At 43.7% G+C, this 22782-nt stretch overlaps 1 protein-coding gene across 2 annotated transcripts in view; it reads right to left on the bottom strand.

Annotated features, from left to right (window-relative positions):
- Window positions 1–22782, bottom strand: part of NRK (Nik related kinase) — an 89413-nt gene that overhangs the window by 27360 nt on the left and 39271 nt on the right. Inside the window, exons 7-18 of one of the 2 annotated variants that reach the window (XM_059859415.1) lie at window positions 22001–22131; window positions 19583–19637; window positions 17486–17564; window positions 16627–16802; window positions 14820–14892; window positions 14231–14426; window positions 12718–12882; window positions 11832–11990; window positions 8387–8536; window positions 3077–3208; window positions 1841–1908; window positions 656–771 (exon numbers count right to left, since the gene is read on the bottom strand). In XM_059859415.1, coding sequence (XP_059715398.1) covers window positions 656–771; window positions 1841–1908; window positions 3077–3208; window positions 8387–8536; window positions 11832–11990; window positions 12718–12882; window positions 14231–14426; window positions 14820–14892; window positions 16627–16802; window positions 17486–17564; window positions 19583–19637; window positions 22001–22131 — 1500 coding nt within the window. Of the gene's footprint in view, window positions 1–655; window positions 772–1840; window positions 1909–3076; window positions 3209–8386; window positions 8537–11831; window positions 11994–12717; window positions 12883–14230; window positions 14427–14819; window positions 14893–16626; window positions 16803–17485; window positions 17565–19582; window positions 19638–22000; window positions 22132–22782 lie in introns of both variants that reach the window. The other variant, XM_059859414.1, reaches the window with a different exon arrangement.

Here is a 22782-nt window from a genome sequence, read left to right as displayed (position 1 = left end):
AGCAAGCTGCTGCATTCCTACACCACTACCACTGACAGCAAAGGAGATTACTAAACTGTACTTTGCCTATATCACAAGGTTTTATCTTTCTTTTAACTTCTAATGACCTTTTTTTTTTCAATTCCACTATCGTTTTGCACATAAAAGAATACTGGAGAAATATTTCATTATGTGCTGTAGGGAGAGAATTATGTTTCCTTTTGCCAGTACATTATTATAGTGCAGAAATATTAGTGTACATCAGCTGCTCAAGTGTATCATCTTATCAGTGGGCAGTGCAAAGAGCAGAATTTGCCAATGAGTGAATATCAGTATTGAATTACATCTGTATTTCTGGAATGTTGGCTCTGCTGAGTTTCAATTGTGTCACCAACTGCAACAGAAATGATTTTTTTCCAATTCTTAATTGAGGCAGTCCAAATTTTCCATATGAAAATATATTCACAGTCACTTTTCTAACTCAAAAGAGGAAGTACTTGTATTTTAGGAGCATGGACCATAAAATCCAGAGGGCTTTCAAAAGTCTCTCACCAGAGGATGTCATTAAAAGGACATATCCCATTTGCAATGCAGAACTTGATACCCTGCAGAAGACCATTTCATGTGACAGGAGTTTAGCACATTTTGACTGATGGATCTTTGACTTAGGAATCACCTGAGGTTGACCAGCTGCTCTGATGAGATCCCATCTCCCACTGCTTGGTGCCAGGAGTGCTGCTGCTACTGTTCAGCTTCAGAGCATGTCCCCCAGGGGATGACTGATGAGTGTTACTGAACAGAAAGACAAAAAGCAGATGAGACTCTTGTGTGCTGGAACAGAGACTGGAACAGAGCTCCTGCTGTTACAGTATGAGGTCTCTCTGGATAACTAAAAGTTTATCTTCATTGCTGCTCCAAGCAGGGCCACCCAGGAGTGAGAGGAGATGATGGAGGGGACAGTTTCCTCTGGGCACTCATCCTGGGAGACTACAGAGATTCCCAAGTCATTGCAAAATATCCTTCTATATTACATCACCCTTGGACTCCTCAGAGTCAAGTGTTAGTCCTGATTCCAAAATCTCATGGCTTTACAACTCTAGAGAACTGCTCCTCTACCTTCCTAGAAGATACAACAGCAGTCACTTACCAATGGAGAAAGAGATGCATTGGACAGTAAAATAAACTGCCAAGCCAGAAACCCAGAAACCCAGTCTGAGAAGTCACTCATTTGACTGACAATTATCCATTTCTTTTCTGCTTTGCCTCCTGTAATTCCCAAGTGGGGAGCATTTAGGGCTTGATTTCACTTGAAAGTTATTTCAGACGATGTTTCTGACTCTGACTCATCAGAAATGCTGCACATCACTTTGTTATTTCAGCTAAATCTACTTCCCTTTCCAGTCTCTCCAACCATTCTGTTCCCTGATTAGACATCAAGTGGGGGCTGCCCTTTACTGCTGAGCTCTAGACATCCTTGGTCTTTTCTCCTGGGGTATGAAAAAAGTATACCAGCCTTAAGGGCAGACTGCCAAAATTGTCACAATATATCTACAAGCTGCCTGTTCAAGCTACTATCAGGCAAAACAAGCTGTAACTAAAAGTGCCTGTACAAGGAGCTGAGGTCCGACCACACTCCCCCCCTCCACACACCAAAGCATCCAGACACCTGGCTGTCCTTTGCAACCAATGCCACTGGCACTGAGGTAGAGCACCTGCCAGATACTTCAGTTTTTCTACTGACAATAAAGCAGCATTAAAAAATTACTTTAAGCATGAAACGCAGTATAAGCACAGTGTACGTGTATAAACTATACAGTGTAAGTGTAGCTTTAGAATAAGCATAAAACACTTGAAAGCTTACCTTGAAAGGCATCTCTGATGGCCAGGCTGATCCCTGCCATAAAATTTTGAGGTTGTCCTTTCTGGAACCTAAAGGATTTAAGCAAACATTTCAAGGTTGCTATTGATATTTTAATAAATAAACCAAGTCAATAAACCTAATGTTTATCCTGTATCAATGAAAAATTAAGACTAACCAACAGAAATTAACAACAGTTCAGTGGGACCTGTGGGGAGGTATTCCATGATATCAGCACTGGAAGCTGCAAGTCAGCAGCAGGTGCTTCCAGTTTGCTCTCAGCCAGTGCAGTCTATCAGGGTGCAGACAAAAAAGGTTTGCACCTTTCCTCAGAGTCAGTATCATTCCTGGTCAATATTCAAATCAGACAGTGAAAGGCACCTGCAGCTGGTGGATTACCTTATGTTGTTACCACAGGCTGGGGAATGAGACACAGACACCACCCAACTACAAAGTAATAAAATAAACACACACATGGGCATATGAATTCCTGCTCAAATAGTCTTGGACTTGTTCTTAGAAATTCTGTTAGAAAGAGAAATACACCATCACCTCAATTACACAAACTAACAAGCTTTTCCATAAGAAGCCAGACCTTTTCACCAAACAGGCTGCTACAAATACCTGGTCTAACAAAAGAGCTATGTCTGCAATCACAGGTCCTGCAGATAGTATATGTGTGCAGATATCATAGACTGTGTTGATTTGGCATGGCCTGTTTTTTTTTTAGTGGGGGAGGGTCACAGACGTGGTTTCTGTGAGGAGCTGCTGGAAGCTTCCACCACGTCTGACAGAGCGATCTCTGATGGCTCTGGAGATGGACATGCTGCTGGCCCAGTTAGAGAGGTTGGTAACATCTCTGGGATGCCATATTTAAGAAGAAAATCAAACCAGCACACTGGCAGTTTTTTCCAGGGTGGTGAGGTGCCCCCGCCGGGTCCATCCCAGCACAGCCCTCATCTCAGCTCATGAGCCCTTGTTAATTTTATCCCCTCTATTCTGCTCAGCTGAGAGCAAAAGGTGAGTGAATGGCTTTTGTGGGTGCCTGGCATTTGGCCAATGTCAAACCACGACATACACATACACCCACACCACCAACCTCCCTGTAAATTTGCATCCCACTTTCTAGATCAGTGTGACCCAGTTCATACACAAACAACGAGATTTTCAGAGTTTCATGAAGTGCAGAGGGTGGATACTCTACACAGTGCAGTGCAATCACCCCCGAGTTTTACCCACCTTTGGGGGCTGCTCCTTGCTGTGGCTCGTGCTCCAGAACACGTCATCCTGCCCAGGGCTGAGTGGAGCTGTCACCATGTCTGACAGGGAGCTGCTGTGGTACACGTCCCTACTAGCCCGGAAATTCTCACACTTGAAACAGACAAAACACGTGGTGAATTGCACTTCCCTGCCTACCTAACAGGCTGCAGTCTCAACAGAGATCAATGATTCTGCCTTGGAGATTAAATATTTACTAAGTGTAGCAGGAATATTGTGCCTGGATAGAGCCCTACTCACCTTGCTCACTGTGCAGTGAGCTGTTCATTTCCAGCATGTCAGCATGTTAGACACAAATATCCCAAGGTGAAGGGTACAACAAAAAGAAATAGTAAAAAAATCTATTCTCTCTGTGTATATACATATAGACACACACACAAACCTTTCTTAAATCTGTGGAGAAGCAAATAGCTCACTGGCAATGCACCAGGAGCTAACTACCTTGATGATGCAAAAAATGCTATGGAATCACTACATTTCATTCAAACCTGGGCAATGCTCCCACTGCAGGATTTCCATAGTCTAATCACTGTGGGAACCCACCTCCCCTATCTTAGATGTTGACATCCAAGCTATTCTTTGCATGGCCACCACCAACCCACAGTCAGTGGAGGCAAACTGCCAGCTGCAAACACTTTTAAGTGCTCCGGTGATTATGAGGGGACCTTGGTCCTCCTCTGAAACAAACTTTTCAATTACTTGAAAAAAGGAAAGAAAGAAAGATCAAACTTGAGAACACAGGAAGAGAGAATGAAATTATGCTCAGATTACACCCTAATGGGTGGTCAAGTCCAGGTGATCCCATTGCAGCCACCTGTATTTAAAACATCTCTAAAGGTGTCCAGTTAGAGCATCAGGATAGCAAAAACCCCAGTCACAGCATGGGAAGGGGAAGGAATCAACTTACTTCCTTACAAAGTCTTCACTTTAAGGGAACAAGAAGTAAGCAGTGCAAAACTAAAGCTAAAATATTCAACATTTGCCTCTCTGATTTTTTCTGGATGTAAAAAGAAAAATCTACATTCTGATGATCTGCTACCCCAGTGTCTGCCAAAGAGGAAGAAACTGAGAGTTAAATGTGTCAGCTGAAAGTACTGCTTCCCTGAAATGAGAAATCCTCTTGGACACAAGACCAAGACAGAGCACACAGAAACTCTGTCTGAGCTGGGCCTGTCTGCAGGGCAGATTCTGCTAAGCTGGAATCAGTTTGATATTACAGAAATAGAAGAAGTATTAGAGAAATGCCTGAAGCTTTTCCACTCTGTGCTTCACCTCGTCTGATCTCCCATGCAATGCCAGGCCAGGGCTCTCTGGGAGGTGCCTCTTCCTCTAACACATGGCAAGATCAGCACCTCCAACACCTGGAGGCCTAAGAATGAAGTTTGCAATTTTTTTCTGAGTCAGTTCAAACTTCTGTGTCCCAACTGAGTTACTGCACCTTAGACCAGAGGCACTTGCAGTACACTTTCCCCAAAGAATGACTCAGATGAGTATTTTATTGATTTATCAGGTAAGTCTGTAAAATTCTCCCGTTTCTCCATCCCAAAAAGTAAACCACAGTAACTAGAACTTCACACAGCTTTCAAGAAGATAATAGGATTATGAACTCTCTATACCTGTACAAGACTGAATTTCATGGGAACAATGTTCAAATGTCAATTAAATATTGACAGGAAGTAATTCCAAAACTCGATAAAAGATGTCAAAGATGTCTCATTGCAACCTCCCAGACCTGCATGGCAAAATCAACTGCCAAAACCAGTTCTGAGAAGTTCACTTAGTTATTCAGGTGCTTTCCCTGCCTTTTTGGGACAATATGTTCTGTTGACTTTCTTTACAGAAAACAGCTTTTTCAGCAGTTGTAACATAATCTATGTCCTTTCAAAATACCTTTTTATCCAACAAGATTGTTTCTAATAACAGTTTTTAGTTAACCAGAATTATTTGAGCAGCAAAGTGCTCACCTGAAGAGAATCATTGTGGGTATAGAAACAGGTTTTGTAGCAGGTGTATTATTATCAGAATATAGGAGGATTTTCTTTTCCTTGCCACTTTTTCAACAAGATACATATATTTCTTTTTAAATTCCAGCCTTTGAGTCCTGCTGATTGCCAGAAAACTATTTGTGTTTAAAAGCATGGATAAGCTTTGCTGAGTCATGATACAAGTGACTGAGTGAACAGAAACCCTGCCCAGTACATCAACTCTGTGTAAAGCCAGGAACAGACACCTGCTTCCACAAGCAAGCCCAAACCATTTCAGATAACCCCCAAAATCAGTGTTTGATATTCTCCTTAGGTTTGCATAGGGAAAAGAATTTAAACCCCTCCACCTAACAATGATTCTAAACAACTGAGATTTGAACTTTAAATTGTTTTTCTTGTAAGTAATATCTAAAGAGCAGCAGCTCCCCTCAAGCACAGAAAGCATCCGTAGAGAAAGTGTTACCTGCTGTGTGTCCTCAAACCATAAAAGGACACGTAACTGAGCTAAGGGAAAGAACACTGATTCACAAAGTGATAACATAAGGTGATACAGCACAAAAGACTCATTACTAGAGCTAGTTAAAAACCATTTTGAAGCAAGAAGTTTTAAAAAGAGGCTGTGCTGCTTTTTGGAGGATGCCCAAGTTACTAATTTGAACTGAATCTACATAGAGGAGATAGATTAAGTGCAAGTGTTGTTAGGAAACAGCATAAGGAAAAGGAATTTCTTAAACTTCTGAGCAGGTGCTCTGGGATACTAGGGCACTCCACGGCTTTACACACAGCTAGCTCTTGTAATACTGTTTCACTTCTTGTTCAGACTCAGTCCATCACCCCACACAATAGAGAATATCTACCTAGCAAATCCTATAGGAAAACCACAAGAGTTAATTAAAAATGGAGCTTATTTCCACTAGTCAGGCAGCAGGAGATGCTGGGCAGGAGATCAGACTCAGTGACTTTGTTCAAGAAGCCTCTGTGGAATTCTGCAAGCAGTCCAAACCAGCTCATCCCACACCACCACAACCAGAGAGCCAAATCTGCTGTGTACTGCAGCAAACACAAACCTGGTACAAAGCAGGTGGAACTGGTACTCTCTGAATCTCACATTTCCCTCAGCAGACAGAGAGGATGCAAGGCATTGGGAAATCATGCTCCTTTCACCATAGGAGCTGTGTTAAGTTTTTCAGTGAAACAATTCTGAGAGAGATCTGGGCATACAGGATGTGCCATAAGATGTCACAGAATATGACTGTTGAAAATAAGAAGTAATTTTTGTCTGAGCAGAGCAGTGCTGGCAGATGATCCCTCTCTGACAAACCTAGCTGGAAGTTCTTCAGTGCAGCATCTGTGATGAATTCAGCTTGCATTTTAACTCCACAGTTCACTTTTATTTTAAATCAACTAGGCACCCACATACTGAATTTCACAAGTATATTTTTTTTGTGGTTTTTAATCTTCAGGTGACCACCTGACCCATCACTTGTATTGCCTAAACACCTCATGCAGTTAATGCAGGCAGTGTGTCCAAACATGCTGCCATTAGCAGCAGCAGCTGCTCCCAACCAGCAAAGGGAAAAATAACCCTTCAGGGGATTTATAAATTACCCATTGAAGTTCATGTGGACTCCATGTGAACACAGCAGGCAGCAGCACAGATTGGCTTCTCCTGTCCACAGGCGCTGTCAGCTGGAGCTCTGCCTTGTGAGGGGGTACCAGGGCACCTCCCAGCAGAGCCTGAAATCACACAGCAACCACTGTGCATCACTTGCTGCTAGCATCCTTAAGTAACACCATCACTCTGAACAGCATACATTTTCTGTAGAGTCGTCTCCATCAAGAAATGTGAAAGAAGTTGGTAAATACTGCTTCATTCCTCACCACCTCCCTCAGCAGCTTGGAGAGGTGCTACAAATTGGGAAAGCACTGCAATTGGGTGCAGAGGAATAATCACTTGGCCCAGGTGAAGCAGCCTCTCATCCCAGGAGTGGCTCCCAAGCAGGGCAAGACTATCCTCTGTACAGCCACTGTACTCCTGCAGAGTCCCAAATGCCCTGCAATAAACTATGGATGCTCCCACTGCTATTACAGGGCTGAAATATTTGCCTCAGGGAAGCTGCCAGCCTCTGCCCAAGGCTAAGCTACAAATGTCCTTCTTGTAGACCTTGCAATAGCTCTCCAGTGATTTGATGCTGCAAGCCAGGCCATCAACTCAGCCCACTTACAATACTCGTGACTTGAAACAACAAACAGGCTCTGGAAAAAAAGGATGTGAGAAGACAAACATAAATATTTTTCCAGGTAAAAGCTATCAGGTGAAATGAGGCCTTTCTGCTCACATCTGTTTCTGGTGATTTTTCCATCATCACCAAACAGCAAAGCAACCTGAAGAGGAAAGGCACAGGGAGGCTTTGACTCAGAGACACTAAGAGCCAGCTATTATCCACCTCCCAGACTCCCAGACTCTGAGACTTGCTCCAGGGCACGAGGCAAAGCAGGATAAGGGAGAGCTGCTTCCCCAAATCCTCCTGCTGGGGAATTTCAGCTACTCTGGTATCTGCTGGGAAAGCAGCATGGTGAGCTGAAGGCAATCCAGCAGAGTCCTGGAATGCACAGAGGGTAACTTTTCCAGCCCTGCCAGGGGGGATGCAATACTGGTCCTGAGGGTCACCAGCACAGGGGAGCTAATCAGTGAATTCAAGGCTGGAGCAGCTGGGGCTGCTGTGATCACACACTGGTGGAGTTCATAGCCCTGAGGGATATGGCTCAGGCAAAGGGTCAAGTCAGAACCCTGAATTTTAGGAAAGTAAGGAAAGAAATTCTTATGATGAGGATGGTGCAACAGCGGCGAAGGTTGCTCAGAGAGGCTGCACGTGCCCCATCTCTGGAAACATTCAAAACCAGGCTGGACAGGGCTCTGAGCGACCTGATCTAGCTGAAAATATGCCTGCTCATGTCAGGGAGGCTGGGCTAAGTGACTCTTAGAGGTCCCTTCTGACCCAAACCACCCTATGACTCTGTGACCTTTCATGCAGGATGTTCACCTGAAGCTCATGCCAAGCCAAATCAACAAGGAGTTTAAGAAACATTTAGGATAATACAGCCTGATCTCATAGTAATAACCCATAACTGCAGGTATGCTCAGAGAACCATACAGGCCCATGCTGCTGCTTGGTGAGTCAGTGTGACATGCTCTGGAAGCAGCTGAGCTGCCACCAATAACCCATCATTCTCTGCAGCCTGTCGTGCCTAGAACCACCCGTGCCCTCCCCAGGCTGTGCAGTACCTGCACGAGCAGGGCTCTCTGTGGGGCAGGAGTGCAGGGGCTGGAGCTGCTCCCGGATCCCATCCTGGGCTGCGCGGTGGCCTCGTGTCCCAGCGCCGCTGGCCACAGCGAGGGCTGCAGGCTGTCACTCTTCTGGGCTTGGTCCTCAGCCTGGGAAGGACAAAAGCAGCAGCACATTGCACAGAGAGCCCCAGTCTGTGGGCTGGATGCTGTCCCATGGCAGCACAGAGCACACCACCTCTGATGGACCTTCCCACCAAGGAGGACAGCCCTGGCACACCACAAACCACCACTTCCTCTCCATTTGCAACCCTTCCTTCTCCATGAAGTTTCCAAGCTGCAGCAAGGAGAGGGGCTTGAATTTCCATCTGCTGTATTCTAGGCCACTCCTTTGGCTGCAGGCTGAGATTTTAGCTGGGAGGAATCATCTGTCTATACCTTCTTATCTTTGACAACATGCAGCCTGTTTTGCTGTGCATTAATTACCCCCTTCCACAGCATTGACATTACTGCACGTTGCTTTCTACCTTAAAACACTTTCAACCTTCTGCCTTTTGGTATGTTACTGGTGAGAAAGACTGAGGAACATGATCTAGAAGGAATAAATTTCCTGAGGGCATTGCTCAATACAAAAGTCTTTATCCTGTGGTTTTGACCCCACTAAGCTTTTCAATTCTGTTCAACATGACTAATGCCCGTTCTCTAATGTAAATCTTTAGCATATCCTCTGATTCAACAGCCTGGAAACAGCTCTACACAGTAAACTAGAGATTAATGCCACAAAAATACCCTGTATCTGTGTTAGGGCGGGCATTCTTAACAGTATCTCTCAGTATATCCGGATGTTTGTGCCTGTATCAGAAAGGTAAGCATATTCTTAGCACAGCCTCAAAACTGCTGAGGACATGGAAAATTATTCTTTGTCTCACTGTGGAAAAAAAGAAGACCAAAACCTAAAAAAAACCCCTATTTACTAAAACAAGAAACCACAGCCAAACCATGAAATTCTAGCTCCAGTGAACACACTCTTGAGGCCACATTTTCATTACCTGCAACTTGTAATAATGAAAGGCAAATTTTACTATAAGCAAGGAAGAAAATGTAAAAGCCAGAGATGATAATTCACTTCCCAGCTCTGTGCCCAAGGGGAGCTGGCATGAAAGGCTTTATGATCCAGATGCAGGTGACACTCTGGGCTTCCAGAACTGATGCCAACCCCATCCAGGCACTGAGCTAGCTTGGAGTCTGCCTCCCAGCTCCTTTACTCTGGTGCTGGTGGGACCAGATTCAGCACAGAGTGAGCTCACATCTGGGCACAGATGTGCAGGGGAAAATTGTCCTGACCTGCTGGGGACAGCACAATGGGATAAGCACAATGGCAAAGACAAGTAACTCCCAAGAGAGGGTTCTGCACCCCCAAACTTGAGGCTTTGCAGGGCTTTGGGATTATTTGTTTGTTTTTAATGTCTCAATGAAACTATAATTGTTGAGCTCTTCTGTGTATTGATGACTGGTCCTAGAAATGAGAGCCCTAAAAAGTACAGACAAACTCACTCCGGAGTAGGCTACCACTGTCCCCATGCAGGCCCCTCTCAACAGAGGAACTAACATCTCTCTGGCTAATGAACTGGAAAAGTTCAGTATCAACAGGAGCAAAATCACTGACTTTGCCCTGTTAAAAACAGTTACAACTTTAAAGCATTTTAGATCATTGCAAGTAGTTAAGACTGCTGACAAAGAAGTCTCAACCAAAAAAAGCTGTACTACCAATTATCAATTTAGTGGAAGGACCTGTGACTTCCAAGAAGTTCTAAGATTAGGTAAATAATATTGTACAATAGCCTTAAAACTCAAACATACTATTGCTGCCATAATGACAAAAGTCTCATGCTGTGAACCTAAAAAGCAACTAATCTGCAACTAATTACACTAAATTAAAAGTTAACAGTGACTGCACACTAAATTCTTCATTTTGCTATCAAGAAGTAATTTACAAAACACATGCCAAAAGAGGAGATGAGTATCTAAGACAGTATTTTATTGGTTTTTTTGTCTTCTAACTACAGTAAAGTAGAAAATAAATTAATCATCAGAGTTGCATTTTCACCCATTAAAGGCCTAGAAAAGGCAAAGCTTTTCTATTGACTTTGATGTTGTGTATTTAGAGAAAGCAGCTTACTTCTCTGTCCACACTCAATTTGCTCCTCAGCTGGAATAAAACCCAGCCCTCCATCATCAAACAAATACTGATTTCAAGAGCAGTTAATTCAAATTTCAGTAACGATTTGCCTAATCAGTCAGTACAATAAAGCCTTTAGAACCAGGGCATTTGTGGTTTTGACAGTTAGGTTGTACTTCAAACAGAATTACTCTCGTTTTCACAAACTGCTCTTCTAACAAGGAGCTTAATATCTTTTGTTTTCCTAACTTCATGCTGCTGCTTAGCTGTTTGTAGACTCTATTCAGTTACTGAAACTCATCATTTCACCAGTTCTAGCAGTTCCATTTAACTCTTTATCAGTACAGGACATTTCAGCCCAGGGAACAGTTGCAGCACACACACACAAGAAGATGACAAAGATGGCAGCAGGAAGGTGTTAAGAAGCTGCACTGCATTTCTCCTATTTACATGTGCATCAGCTCTCCTCATACCTCTGTTTGGGCATTTTGGGAAGATGACTGCATTTTGCCATAACTGCACAGAACATCAGATCCACTCCTCTACTGAGGTAGCACCTGTGAGCTGCTGAGATTTTGACCCAGACTTTAGTGACAAAACAAATCCCACACCAGCTGTAGAACTGGGTTAACTAGTTGGGATTATATAAAAAAGCATGCTAGGAATGAGGAGATGGAAATGGACCCAGAGCTTTTCAAGACATGGTGACAATGACCAGAATGAGTTGATGGGTAGAAATACTGTCAGAGTTAGCAAAGGAGGAAAATGGATTGCAGTACAGACTGACTATATGTGGCTATCCTGATCCATCAAACCTTACCCTGGGATGTAAAAACCAAGAAAAGGCATCACAGCCTGCTTGCTGGGGCACAGAGATCTGTGCTCAGGAGGCAGGATGCTGTTCTGTGCCTGGGTCAGTTCTGTGAACCCTAACATCAGGCAAAGACCTCTATTAAATCTCAGGTGGTATTACCTTATTTCACGCCTCTCTGAAAGACAAGGGAATGGCACCTAGTGACCAGAAGAACCTCACTTGTCCACTCAGCAATCAAACCCTTCCCTTAACTCAAACACAAGTGATAGAACAGTTCTTCCTTTCCCATATCCTCTGAATACTAATGGAAACTGAAGGCTGTAGCATAAATGTGTAGAAAGACAGGTCAAGCTCCAGATGTAGGTTTAAAGATCAATCTGCTCTCTGCTTCAGCATTCCTACAGCATCATAAACTACAAAGCACCAAAACGCTGCCCTGGCCAAGACAGTACCTCTTTGCTTGTGCTGCTTGATGGAGGATGCAGCCCTGCATTTGAACTCTTGGAAGGCTCCTTCTTCTTCTGCTTGTGGTCATGCTGGAGAGACAGCAGCTGTGTCTGATCTTTGGGGAGGGTTCTGTGCATCTTCCTGTTGTGCTGCACATCTTCCATCTTCTGAAAGCAGAGAGTGATGAACCTCAGAGACAGTGATGCCTTGGAGGACAACCAAGTTGTCTGCTAGAAATAGTGGCTTTTCAAAGAGCAAAGTGACCACAATTCCAGCAGGGCTGACAGAAGAGTCAGAACCCTGAGCAACAGGAAGAATACTTGGCTTTTTAGACAGCAGGTCAGAAGATCATATTTGTTCTTTTTACTTTTACTAAAACCAGAGGCCTTTAATCAAACACTGCATGTTTCTGTTTGATTACAAATCAATATGCAGCGGAAACATTAGAAAAACATTGTGGTCAAGGTGACAGACTTGATAATGACAGCTCAGCATTAAAATTAACCTCTGCTCCACTGTTTTTGTGGAAAAGAAATGGTCCTGGTTACAACATGAATGCAAAATGGGGACTGGAGATGTAAGCTTAACTTTAGCTGATGCTGGAAGCTTTCAGGGTAAAGGAATTGCAATCAGACCAATTCAGCACAGAGGAACAGCAGGGACAAAAGTGGGAGAGGCAGTGTCCCTGCTGCAGATATAGAGGGTGACTCAGTAACATCTAAGTCAGCTCAAAGGAAGGCTAAATCTGAGAACAAGAGGCAGTAAATGCATTAGTGAAGTCCCTCCTTGGTCCATGACTCAGAGGATAGGAACACCCTCAGGGAACTGAGAAAGACATCAGATACAGAACAGGGAGCTGCAAACTGCTGTTAGCAAACACCCTCTTCATACCTGCTTCTTTTCCAATTTCCTCTGTCCATCTACTATGAAGTATTCATCTTCCACAGCCCTTTTGTCTTCTTTGCCCCTTTCCTCTTTCCTCTGACTGACTTTCACCTCTGGCCACCTCTGCTCACACTCCTGCTGCCTTCGTAGCTCCTGCTCTCGCCTCTGGTGCTGGAAGAAATCCAGGGAACAACATTGCTTATTTTACTTTACTTTAGTACCCACCAGTTACTCATGCCAGGGCTCATAAATCACAAGGCCCATTTCCTACTCTGCAGTCACTAAAGGGGGGACACCTGACACACTACAGAGCAAAAGTGGGCAGGGACAAGCTGCCACCAACGTGACTGCCAAACCTGAAGTGAAACCTCTGCCTTTTGGGCAGCCCAGGGCAGATCTGTTATTTATGAGGCATGTGAGATCTCCCTGACAACTGGCAACTAATCTAATGACAAATGTCTTCCCAACATTTCAAGAAGGAAGGGTTTTTTTCCCATAGTGTTCCCATTTTGCTGGAGCAGCACTGTGCTTCACAGATGTCAGCTCTGAAGTGTTCACACAATGCTCAAGTTATGTCAGATACAAGAGAGAAGAGACACGTTGGTGATTTTTGTGTTGTGCCACTGCAAAAGAAAAACTGAGGGGCTGGAGTGTGTCCAGAGAGGGAAAACAGAGCTGTGGAGGAGTCTGGAGCACAGGTTTGATGAGGAGCAGCTGAGGGAACTGAGAGTGTTCAGCCTGGAGGAAAGGAGGCTATGGGGGGACCTTATTGCTCTGCACAACTCCCCGACAGGAGGCTGTAGCCAGGTGGGGGTCAGGCTCTTCTCCCAGGTAACAAACAAGTTAACAACCATGGCAAGTTTAGATTGGATATGAGGAAAAAATTGTCTACTGAAAGGCTGGTCAAGCATTGGAACAGACTGCCCAGGGAAGAGATGCAATCAGCTCTCCTGCAAGTGTTGAAAAGAGTATGCGGATGTGGCACTTAGCACCAAGATATAGTGGTGGACATTCAGTGCCAGGTTAATGGTTGGACTGGATCCTAGAGGTCTTTTCCAACATTAATAGTTCTGTGATTTTATGCTTTAGTTCTGCCTCTAAAACAAGTGTGTCAGGCAGCTGAAAAGGCAATCAGCTGTCTTTTAATACCTTAAACAAAAGCAGGACCGAGACTCTGAACCAGACCAACAGATTGCAAACCAGGGAATACATATGAGGAAGAAATGGGGATCTCTCACCCCATCTGCCAGGGCTACCACCACCAAACCTACTCAAGCAAAATGCCCTCCCCCTTCTGCTCACAGAGTTCACGGCAGGTTATCAGCAGGAAAAGGACAGAGTCCATCTAAAATCTGTGTTCTGTGTTCAAAAGTGACACAGGTCTCCCAAGGTGCCAGACTACAATCCAGGGCAAGCTGACAATTTAACACAGCCCTCTTGCCCTGCAAAGCCTACTCCCTACAGGCATGTTTTTCATTTGTGATGAGACGTGGAATAACAGCACAAGCCATCCCCCTACATCCTCCAGCCTCCTCCTCTGCTCCTTCTGCAGCTCGATGCGCTTCTGCCGCTCTGCCAGCAGCTGCTGCTTGTACTTCTCCTGGTCCTTCAGCTGCTGCTGCTGCCGATGAGGGTCTGAGCGGTTCTTGTTCTCCTGCTGCAGCCTCAGGAACTCACGGCGGAGAGTTGACTCCCCCGGGAGATTAACTATGGAGCTGAAACAAAGAGGAGGTTTCCAAGTGACAAAACATAGCATTAAAGAGAGAATAGAGGAGCTTTGAAAATGTCTGTTGCCTTGTGTTAGCAAATCATGATATATCTCCAGCAGTTGACTCCAAAGCCACACCTGGTGTGCTACTAACCAGCCTGAAGCTGATTATTGGGTCCTTCACTTGACAGCTTCCCCCCTCCTGCAAGCAGCAGCTTATTACAGACATTCTATACTCAGCAGTTATGTTTGACAGCTACAAAACAGTTAAAGCTACCAAAGGGGACCCAGGGGATTAGGGATTCAGAGCAAGTTAAAAAAGCTGTTCTGGCTGAGGAGAGCTGTCTTCAATGAGAATAGCTTGGGCAGTCAAATTTTCTATTTCAGTAATAAAATTAACCTTGGTTCTCCTTCATCTTCATTCAGCTCATCATCTTCCTCCTCACTTCCACTGTAATCATAGTCCGTTTCTTCTAAAACAGAGAATAAACAAACACCAGAGGAGGATGCTGTTATTTAAGACATGATCTTGACCTTCATCTCTGAGCGTTCAGCCTGAACTATAGGCTAAGAAGGAATTGGAATTTAAAAGTCACATGTTGTTTAGAGGGGCTGAGGGAAGGCAAAATATCCATGTACATAATTCAAAATCTAGTTCAGGTAATGATTCAGGGCAGCCCCTTTACACACACCCACCTTTTCCTCGTGACTGACTGTATTGGTTTTGCAAAACTAACCTACTTCTATAATCTGAAACAAATTAGGCTAAACCCACAGAGAAACCCAACCCCCACAGCACCACCAGCAGAGGGGTTTTTCAAAAAGACATTTAGATAGGACATAAAAGCTTGCACTGCCCTGCTCTGCTGTCATGGCTGTGCTGAGGCCATCAGTAAATCCAGGTTTTCTTTTGTATCAAAGGGAATAATTAGGTAAGCAAAAACAAGAAAACAAAAACTAATACTAGTTTTAGCACAATGTTTTAAAAGATGACCCATACTTTTAAAGTCTTCTTCAAGACTGACATGAAGGCAGTTTTTATGGGATAATTTCAAACTGGTCCTACCCTGCATTTTTGGCTGTAGTACATACTAAATTGCCACTTCATTTGTTTTGAAGTTACTATTTTGAAGTGTGTAGTCTGGCAATTCCACACTATTCTCCTTTTCAGAGGAGTTTTGATGAAAAATAGTATTTTCAGGTCAAAATATAACTTTTTATGAAGAAGTGACATTTTGTACTCCCCCACCCCTCTCAAGGGCATTTGTGATAAATTCCAACTCACTATCTTTCCATTTCAGTGTGCCTTGAGATTCACAGCTGAAAGAGGTGGCAGAATTTGCACCTACTACTAGAGTCAGTAAATCTACTTTGCAACAGCAATTTCATTTTAGATGCAAATTCTTCTGTTGTCCAATCAGAGCATTTATAAGACACCTTCCAACACCATAGTGCTTTCCCAGTTTGCTCTCACTGTCCCTGATCCTCACAGCATTTCTGGCAGTATAAAACATGCTGAAGGGGAAAAGGGGAGAGAGGGCAGGGTCACTGGTCAACAGAGAACTTGTCTCTGTCCCCTTTGCACAGCCCTTAGTCTGCCATGCACAGGCATTTTCATAAGTATCACCCCAATTCCTGCACTGCTTCTTCCAGATTTTGCTCTGAAGGGTAAGCCTGGCATTTGGAACAAATATGAATTATCTTTTTCTTCATACACACTGTGAAGGAGTGATTCATTATAACACCTGTATTTTACTGGAGCCTGGAGGTCTTCTCCAGGTCTCTTTTGTGCACACCATTTCAAAACACTTAAAGGGTCCTGCTGCCCCCAAAGAACTCACAAGACAAAATTATATGGAGACCCAACAGGTAAATTTGGATCTGGGACAGAAATATGAACAGAGAGACAAGGAAACACTTGTGGAGCACTGCTCAAGAAAGCAGAGACCCAGACTTTACTTGGAGTCCTTGCTCCCTGCTAGCACCAGGGCTGCTCTCAATAACTCAAGGTTCCAAGGACTTCAGCACTAAAACACCATTTCTTTCTTCCACAAAGAAATCTTCAAAATGGCCCCACTATCGAGGACAACGCTTTCTCAGTTTTCCTGGTTCTAGTCTTTCAGCTGCATCTGCCTTGTGCTCTGCTGCCAAAATCTGAAGAGGACATGCTCTCTGAAGTGTCCTTTATTTTGGTTTTGCCGTGTTACCCTTTTCTCCTTTTTTCTTCCTTGTCCTGTCCAGGTGGTCCTTCAGCATGATGCGCACTTGCCGCTCGTTCTGCATGTCGCGGATGAAGGAATGCTTCAGCAGGGTCTCCGTGGATGGACGGTGCAAATAATGCTTTACAAGGCAGCTCTCAACAAAATTTAGGAACTTCTTTGACCTAAAAAAGACAGAACAGTGGAGAAAGACCAATAATCCTTTTCAACTTGTGGACCAAGCACTACCTGAGTGGTGGAAAGCACTAACATTGCAAGGTTTCCCTCTGCGCTGGAACTGAGAGAAACAATTTGAGTTCTGCCACCAGTGAGACTCCTGTGACCAGCACAGTGCTGAAGGTGAACTCCACCTCACTCCCCCTCTAAGAGGAGTTGTTACCTTGAATTTACATCCTGATCAACAAAACCACAATCTGGCCAACACAAGCCTTTCAAAAATGCCCTTGACCTTTTGATAAGCTGAAGATTTTCTTTACACACTTAATTTAAAACAAGAAGTAATTCTCTGTAGGGCAGGTGACTGCCATTAGCCCCACAATGTCCAAGCAATCTGATAAAGCCCTGACCCCAAGCAGCACATCTAAGCCTTCCTTGCTTACCCTGCAATTTTGGCCACAGACACCAAAATGAAACAACTGCCACAGTTTAGGCAGAGTTCAAAAAGAAAGGTGTTGCTTCCCAAAGGTCAACTATATCTGCCCTCTGGCTCAATCCAGCTCATAGAAACAGCTTAGGAATCACCTCCTAGATAACTAAACAACAAAATCATTGTTTCTGGACAAGAGAGCTTAAAGCCCTCCTAAGCCCAACTGCAGCAAAAATACAGGTTTTTTACACATCTCTTTACCATTTCCTGGATTTCAACTTTGGGGGCGGGTTCCTTGGGATGAGGAAGAGTGCTCTCATGGGATGCATGTCACACAGGGCTGCAAAGGAAACCAGAAATTATGGAAGGATGCATGTACCCCTGTGACCTCACTTCCCACTTCCAACCTCACAGCATTCTCCCCAGAACCCCACCAGGAGCCAACCAAATTCACACTACAGCCAAGACATCAAATCTCTGAGTACACAGAGATTTCCAGCTAAAAGAAAATCAAAAGAAAGGCTGCAAGGCAGGAACAATTACAACTTTCTTCATATTTTTTAATACATACAGCTTCAGAAGGACATAAAAAAGGTCATATTTCCCATACACAAAAGCGTGTTTGCACATACACAGAAGTTAAAGCTGAGATTGAAATATTTATCTCGTTATTACATTTGGCTTCTGGTTTCAGATAAATTATAAGCTCCATTTTAACCAAACTCTGCCACATTTTTCATGGCATATGAGACAACCCAGGATGAAGAAAAGCTAATACAAAGCACAGAGCTCACATCCTGCCCTGTAGCACAGAGCAGAATGACAGAGCACACATTTCAACCATCCTGGGCTCTGGGAATGGGTGCACCATTATCAGGCAATCTGCCACAGACTCCACCCCTGCATTCAGAAGCTACCTTCTCTCCAGCCCACTGTACTTCTCTTCAGGGCTACTGTTGTGGAAAGCTGAAGCTACATGGAACTCAAGAGAAAGCAAATACCATCACATCTCACCTATCCCAGGCACTTTGTATGGAATTTTGAGTGTGCTCTATCTGGCAGGGAGAAATGTTGAGGGTAAAAGGTTTTCCTTCACCAAACAGAGCTACTGAATGACAGCTGATAGGAACTACATGGAGGCTGATTTCTTATAATATTTAGGTGTTCAGCAGTGATGCTCTTAACAGAAATGAACTTGAAGCATCACAGAACCAGTAGAAGTGAAAAGCTCTGGTAAAGCTTTCCCTACCCTCTAGTAATTTCTCTGTCTGCCTCCACCTGCCATTCTCACATTTGGTTCTGGCTTTGATGTTTTCCTTGGTATGTTCAATAGTACATGATACAGTGGCAATGAGGGGCAGAAGTCTGGTTTCTAGCTCTGGGACCCAGACACTGTTGTACTACAGTAAACAAAACACAAGGCAACAGAATATAATCCACAGTATTTCCCTGTCAAAACTGGGGAAAACATCAAATGCATGAGGAACTGGCATGCAAAATTACAAAGTCTCTCCCAAAGAAAACTCCCCATGGACTCGTGTCTCGGGACTAAGCTTCAGTCAGGCTAAAGCACAGGGTCTGAAAGTGCTCCTGAACTCCAGCTGGCTCCTGCTAAAAACCAAGTCTGATGGGAGAACAGCCAAGTGGGTTGTTTAAAAACAGCCTACGTGCTCTCAGGCTCAGGCCAGAGTTTGATGGATTTCATCTCCCTTGCTCTCAGCAGTGACCAGACACCCCACACATCCCACCTGCTCTGCAGGAGCTGGGCAAAGCCACCAGCCCTCCAGGCCAACAAAAATGCACAAGGACTTTGCACCCACAGATCTCTGCCTGACCTGCAAGAGGCTCCCTGGGGGAGTGAGGGGGCAGCAGGCTGTGAAACTGTGGCAATCTGCTGTTGGGCTGAGAGTGTGGCCATGGATCAAAGCCATTACATGTGAATAAATGCCATAGTACAAAATCTGACAGAAACAAGTCAGTTTCAGAGCAAATAAATAACCTTTAGGCCTACCTTCTTCCATTGCCATAATTATTTTTAGTGACCTAAACCCAAAGGCACTCCTGATAATATTTTCTGCTAATATATCAATCACTTCTGCTTAGTTGTATCCACAGGCAGCAATCAACAAACTAGAGCTTTAAGAAAAGAAGTTTTGTTTTCCCAGGAAATAAAGGCAAGGAACAAAAATACAGACTGAAAAGAGTCTAAAAGGAAGAAAGCAAAAGAGCCCAAATGAGAAAAAGTCACAGAGTGTTTGTAAAAATACAGACAGAACCAGAATTCTGTGCCCCAGTGCATTAACCAAGCATGAGTTATTTTAGCACAGAACAGCCCCACCTTTAGACCAAATCACTTACGAGGAGCTCCTTCAGCCATTTCAATAGCAGTGATTCCCAGGGACCACAGGTCACTCTGCAGGGAAAGAAACAATGCTCATTGCAGCATTCAAGCTTGGTTGTTTTGCTTGTTTGTTTTCTTCTTGGGTTTGGGGTTTTTTTTCACAGCTCCCCTAGATCTCTCCTGGATCATGTTGTTTCACTTGGAGTGAAAAAAATTCTGCTCCCTTCCCACTCCCTACTGAGCCTTTAGGAAACATGCTAATAGCCAGAAGCTTCCTACTCCCCATGCAACTCTGATCCATCATTTAAGCAGCCAGCCCCAAAATTCAGACCTTCTGCATTCAAAAAACAAGAGCCAGACAGAATATAGCAGGCACTGTTTAAATATATGTCCTAAATCTGTTTTCATGAGGCAGCAAGACACAGCAGTGCCTCACCCTTCTCCTTCTGGCCAAAAATAATTCTTGGTTTTAATGCTTGTTTCAGAGCAGTCATTGCTGAGTTTCTACACTGACGGAACAAGAATTGTAGTCAGGCCTTGGGGTCTGATTTTTTCTGTTCCAAGTCTCTAGTCACACATTTTTGGGGACATGAGAGAAGAGTACATTGTGCAGTCAGATCTGTGCCACAATCTGTGTTCAGCTCAGTTAACAGAGTGGAGTTCTCTTTATCAACTGATCTGGATGCCAAGGGCCAGGGTTTGATCATGGAAGGTAAACTTCAGCCACCATCAGTGTCTGTAAAAACTTCACACGTTTCCACTTGATTAATCATGTGCATTATTTCACTACTTTTTGTATCTAAATGTGGCCAAACGAGAGGCATGTGGCCAAACCAACTTGCAGAGCTTCTCTAAAACTTATCTTAAAAAAACAGAGTGACAGAAAACCTTCAAAGGTTAGAAGGAATAAGCCATTACATGAATACCAGCTCATGCCCAGCCTAGCACTCTGAATGTAATTTTACCAGCAGAGCCCTCTCAGTCCAGCTGCTCTGAACCCTTCACACGAGCTGAAAGCCAGCTCACATCAAAGTTTGTGGAGGTATTCAGCAACAAAACTGGTGGGGATTTCACAGATCCACAATCCTGACGTGTAATTAAGTAAATGACTGAAAATTAGGAGTCTTCAAGGGGTAGTACTGCAGGTTTTGAGGACAGTGAGAGAAACATGCAGGCTACCAGGAGCTTTGGTTTGGAGTTCCAGAACATGAGAGGCAGACAGGTGTAAGGGAGGATGGCAGCAGTGTTTGTAAAGCTCACTGTGCATACAAACACATTTATGTGGATATATTTGTACTAGTTTTGTCTTGTTTGTTTGTTCTGGTTTATTTGAAGAGCAAGAAGTTCCAGAGCAGATTCTTTAGCCCTTCCTACCAGGTGTAAGTCTCTGTGAGAAAGACCAGCTCTGTGCCACATTTTGAGTCACAGCACTGTGTGCAAGAGTGCTTCCAAAACCCTCTGCTGATCAGTTGTAAACTACCATCTGCAGTATCTGTTTGGGAGCAGACAAACTAGGATTATTACTGAAGGCAAAGAAAGCTCAAGCATTAGGGCTGCACATTCTTTCTGATTATATCTTCTGGTAAGTACACATTCAGAGAAGGAAATCAACTGGGACAGGGAACGGAGACAAGAGATTAACTTCTTGAGGTTTCAGTAGAAGATTGGTATGATATGGGAAAAAAATAAAATTCTTTAGTCATGACTGACACACACAACATGACCTCCCTGGGCCAGTGCAGCACAGAAGGTCACAGCAAGGGAGAATCACAGCCTCAGAATTGCTGAAGCCACAGCTGGAAGGAGAGATGCAAAGTGGCAATGGAGAAAGCACCTGAACCAAAAAAGTGACTGCAGGGTCACCCAGAAGATTCCTGCTCAGAAAACCATCCCTGGAAAACATGCTGGATGGCAATGCCCACAACTGAAACACAGGAAATTCTCTGCCCCAGCCACCCTGCCACTGACCAGAAACCATTCCAGGATGGGAAACCACTTGCAGTCACATGCTGATGAAGGAGCAAAGGGATACTAATTACTGCCAATTAACTCAGGATTCACAGCTGAGTGCAGAGCAAAACAGCTCTGCCACAGTGTGCAGTAATTTGCCATATTAGTATTATACTACTTCAAGTATTCCTGTGGAACTCCTCCCTTCCTTTCTTTTCTATCCAGACCTGCAAACTTCTTTGTACTTTTTTTTATTGCAGAGAAGTTCATGAAAGTGCATTTCGTGTAGTAAAAATTCAGAAAAAATACTCACAGTGAAACTTCACTCTTAAAAAGAGCTGCCACCCACATATTACAAATACTTCTGTTTGTACAGTTCTAGTATTATTGTGGTTTAAAAGGCAGGAAGTTTGAACTTTTCAGATGAGCAGGATTTCAGCAATAACCCACATGTTTTCTTACCTTAGGGAGTGTTTAACACTTACTCTGTAATCATAGGTAGAGTCTGGGTTCTCCTCACAAGCAATGACCTCGGGTGCCATCCAATATGGGGTGCCAATAAATGTGTTTCTTCTCCCAATTGTCCTGTCCAGCTGAGCACTTACACCAAAATCCACTGAAAAGAAAAGAAGAGGTAAAGAAATTAGCAAAAAGTTGTATCCACATGGCAGAGCATGTGCTCGGTCACTTTCATACTGTTTAGAACATCAAACCTTTGCCTAAAAGATATATGAATATATACATGAGTATATATACAATACATAACATCTGAGCTCCTCCAGCATGTCTCATCAAATAGTTGAGATTTAACTGCCTCTTTTTCCCCCTTCTTTTTGACAGAAGAATTAAATAATGCTAAATTATTATTTAAATTATTTATAAATTATTTATCATGCTAAATCTGCCTGGTGGGTTAGAGGAATTGCTCTACAAGATTTTATGGAATAATTTATGCTTAATTTAAATGCTACACTGAGTAGGACTCAAGGTCTTCAACTAGACTGAAAGAAAAAATAGTATCTACACACAAGGCAAATTTGGATGTGTCCAATAGAGCCACTTGTGAAAGCTGGAAAGAACCATCATACCACTTCATTCTGAGGTGTCAGGAATAAATCCTTCCCTATGTTCACACACTATCTCAGAACAAACTGGAGAATCTACTACTTTATTCTCATCTTAGATCATTATGACGAGTGAATCCTGTGGTTCTCTTTGTGCTGAAAAGGGTGGTACTTTCATAAGGACTGCACAGCAAAATGGCTTT

Source organism: Haemorhous mexicanus, chromosome 14, assembly GCF_027477595.1.
Source record: "Haemorhous mexicanus isolate bHaeMex1 chromosome 14, bHaeMex1.pri, whole genome shotgun sequence".
NCBI classification, from domain to species: Eukaryota; Metazoa; Chordata; class Aves; order Passeriformes; family Fringillidae; genus Haemorhous; species Haemorhous mexicanus.
Note: the sequence above shows the minus strand (reverse complement) of the source record. Positions and strands in the feature narration are given on the sequence as shown.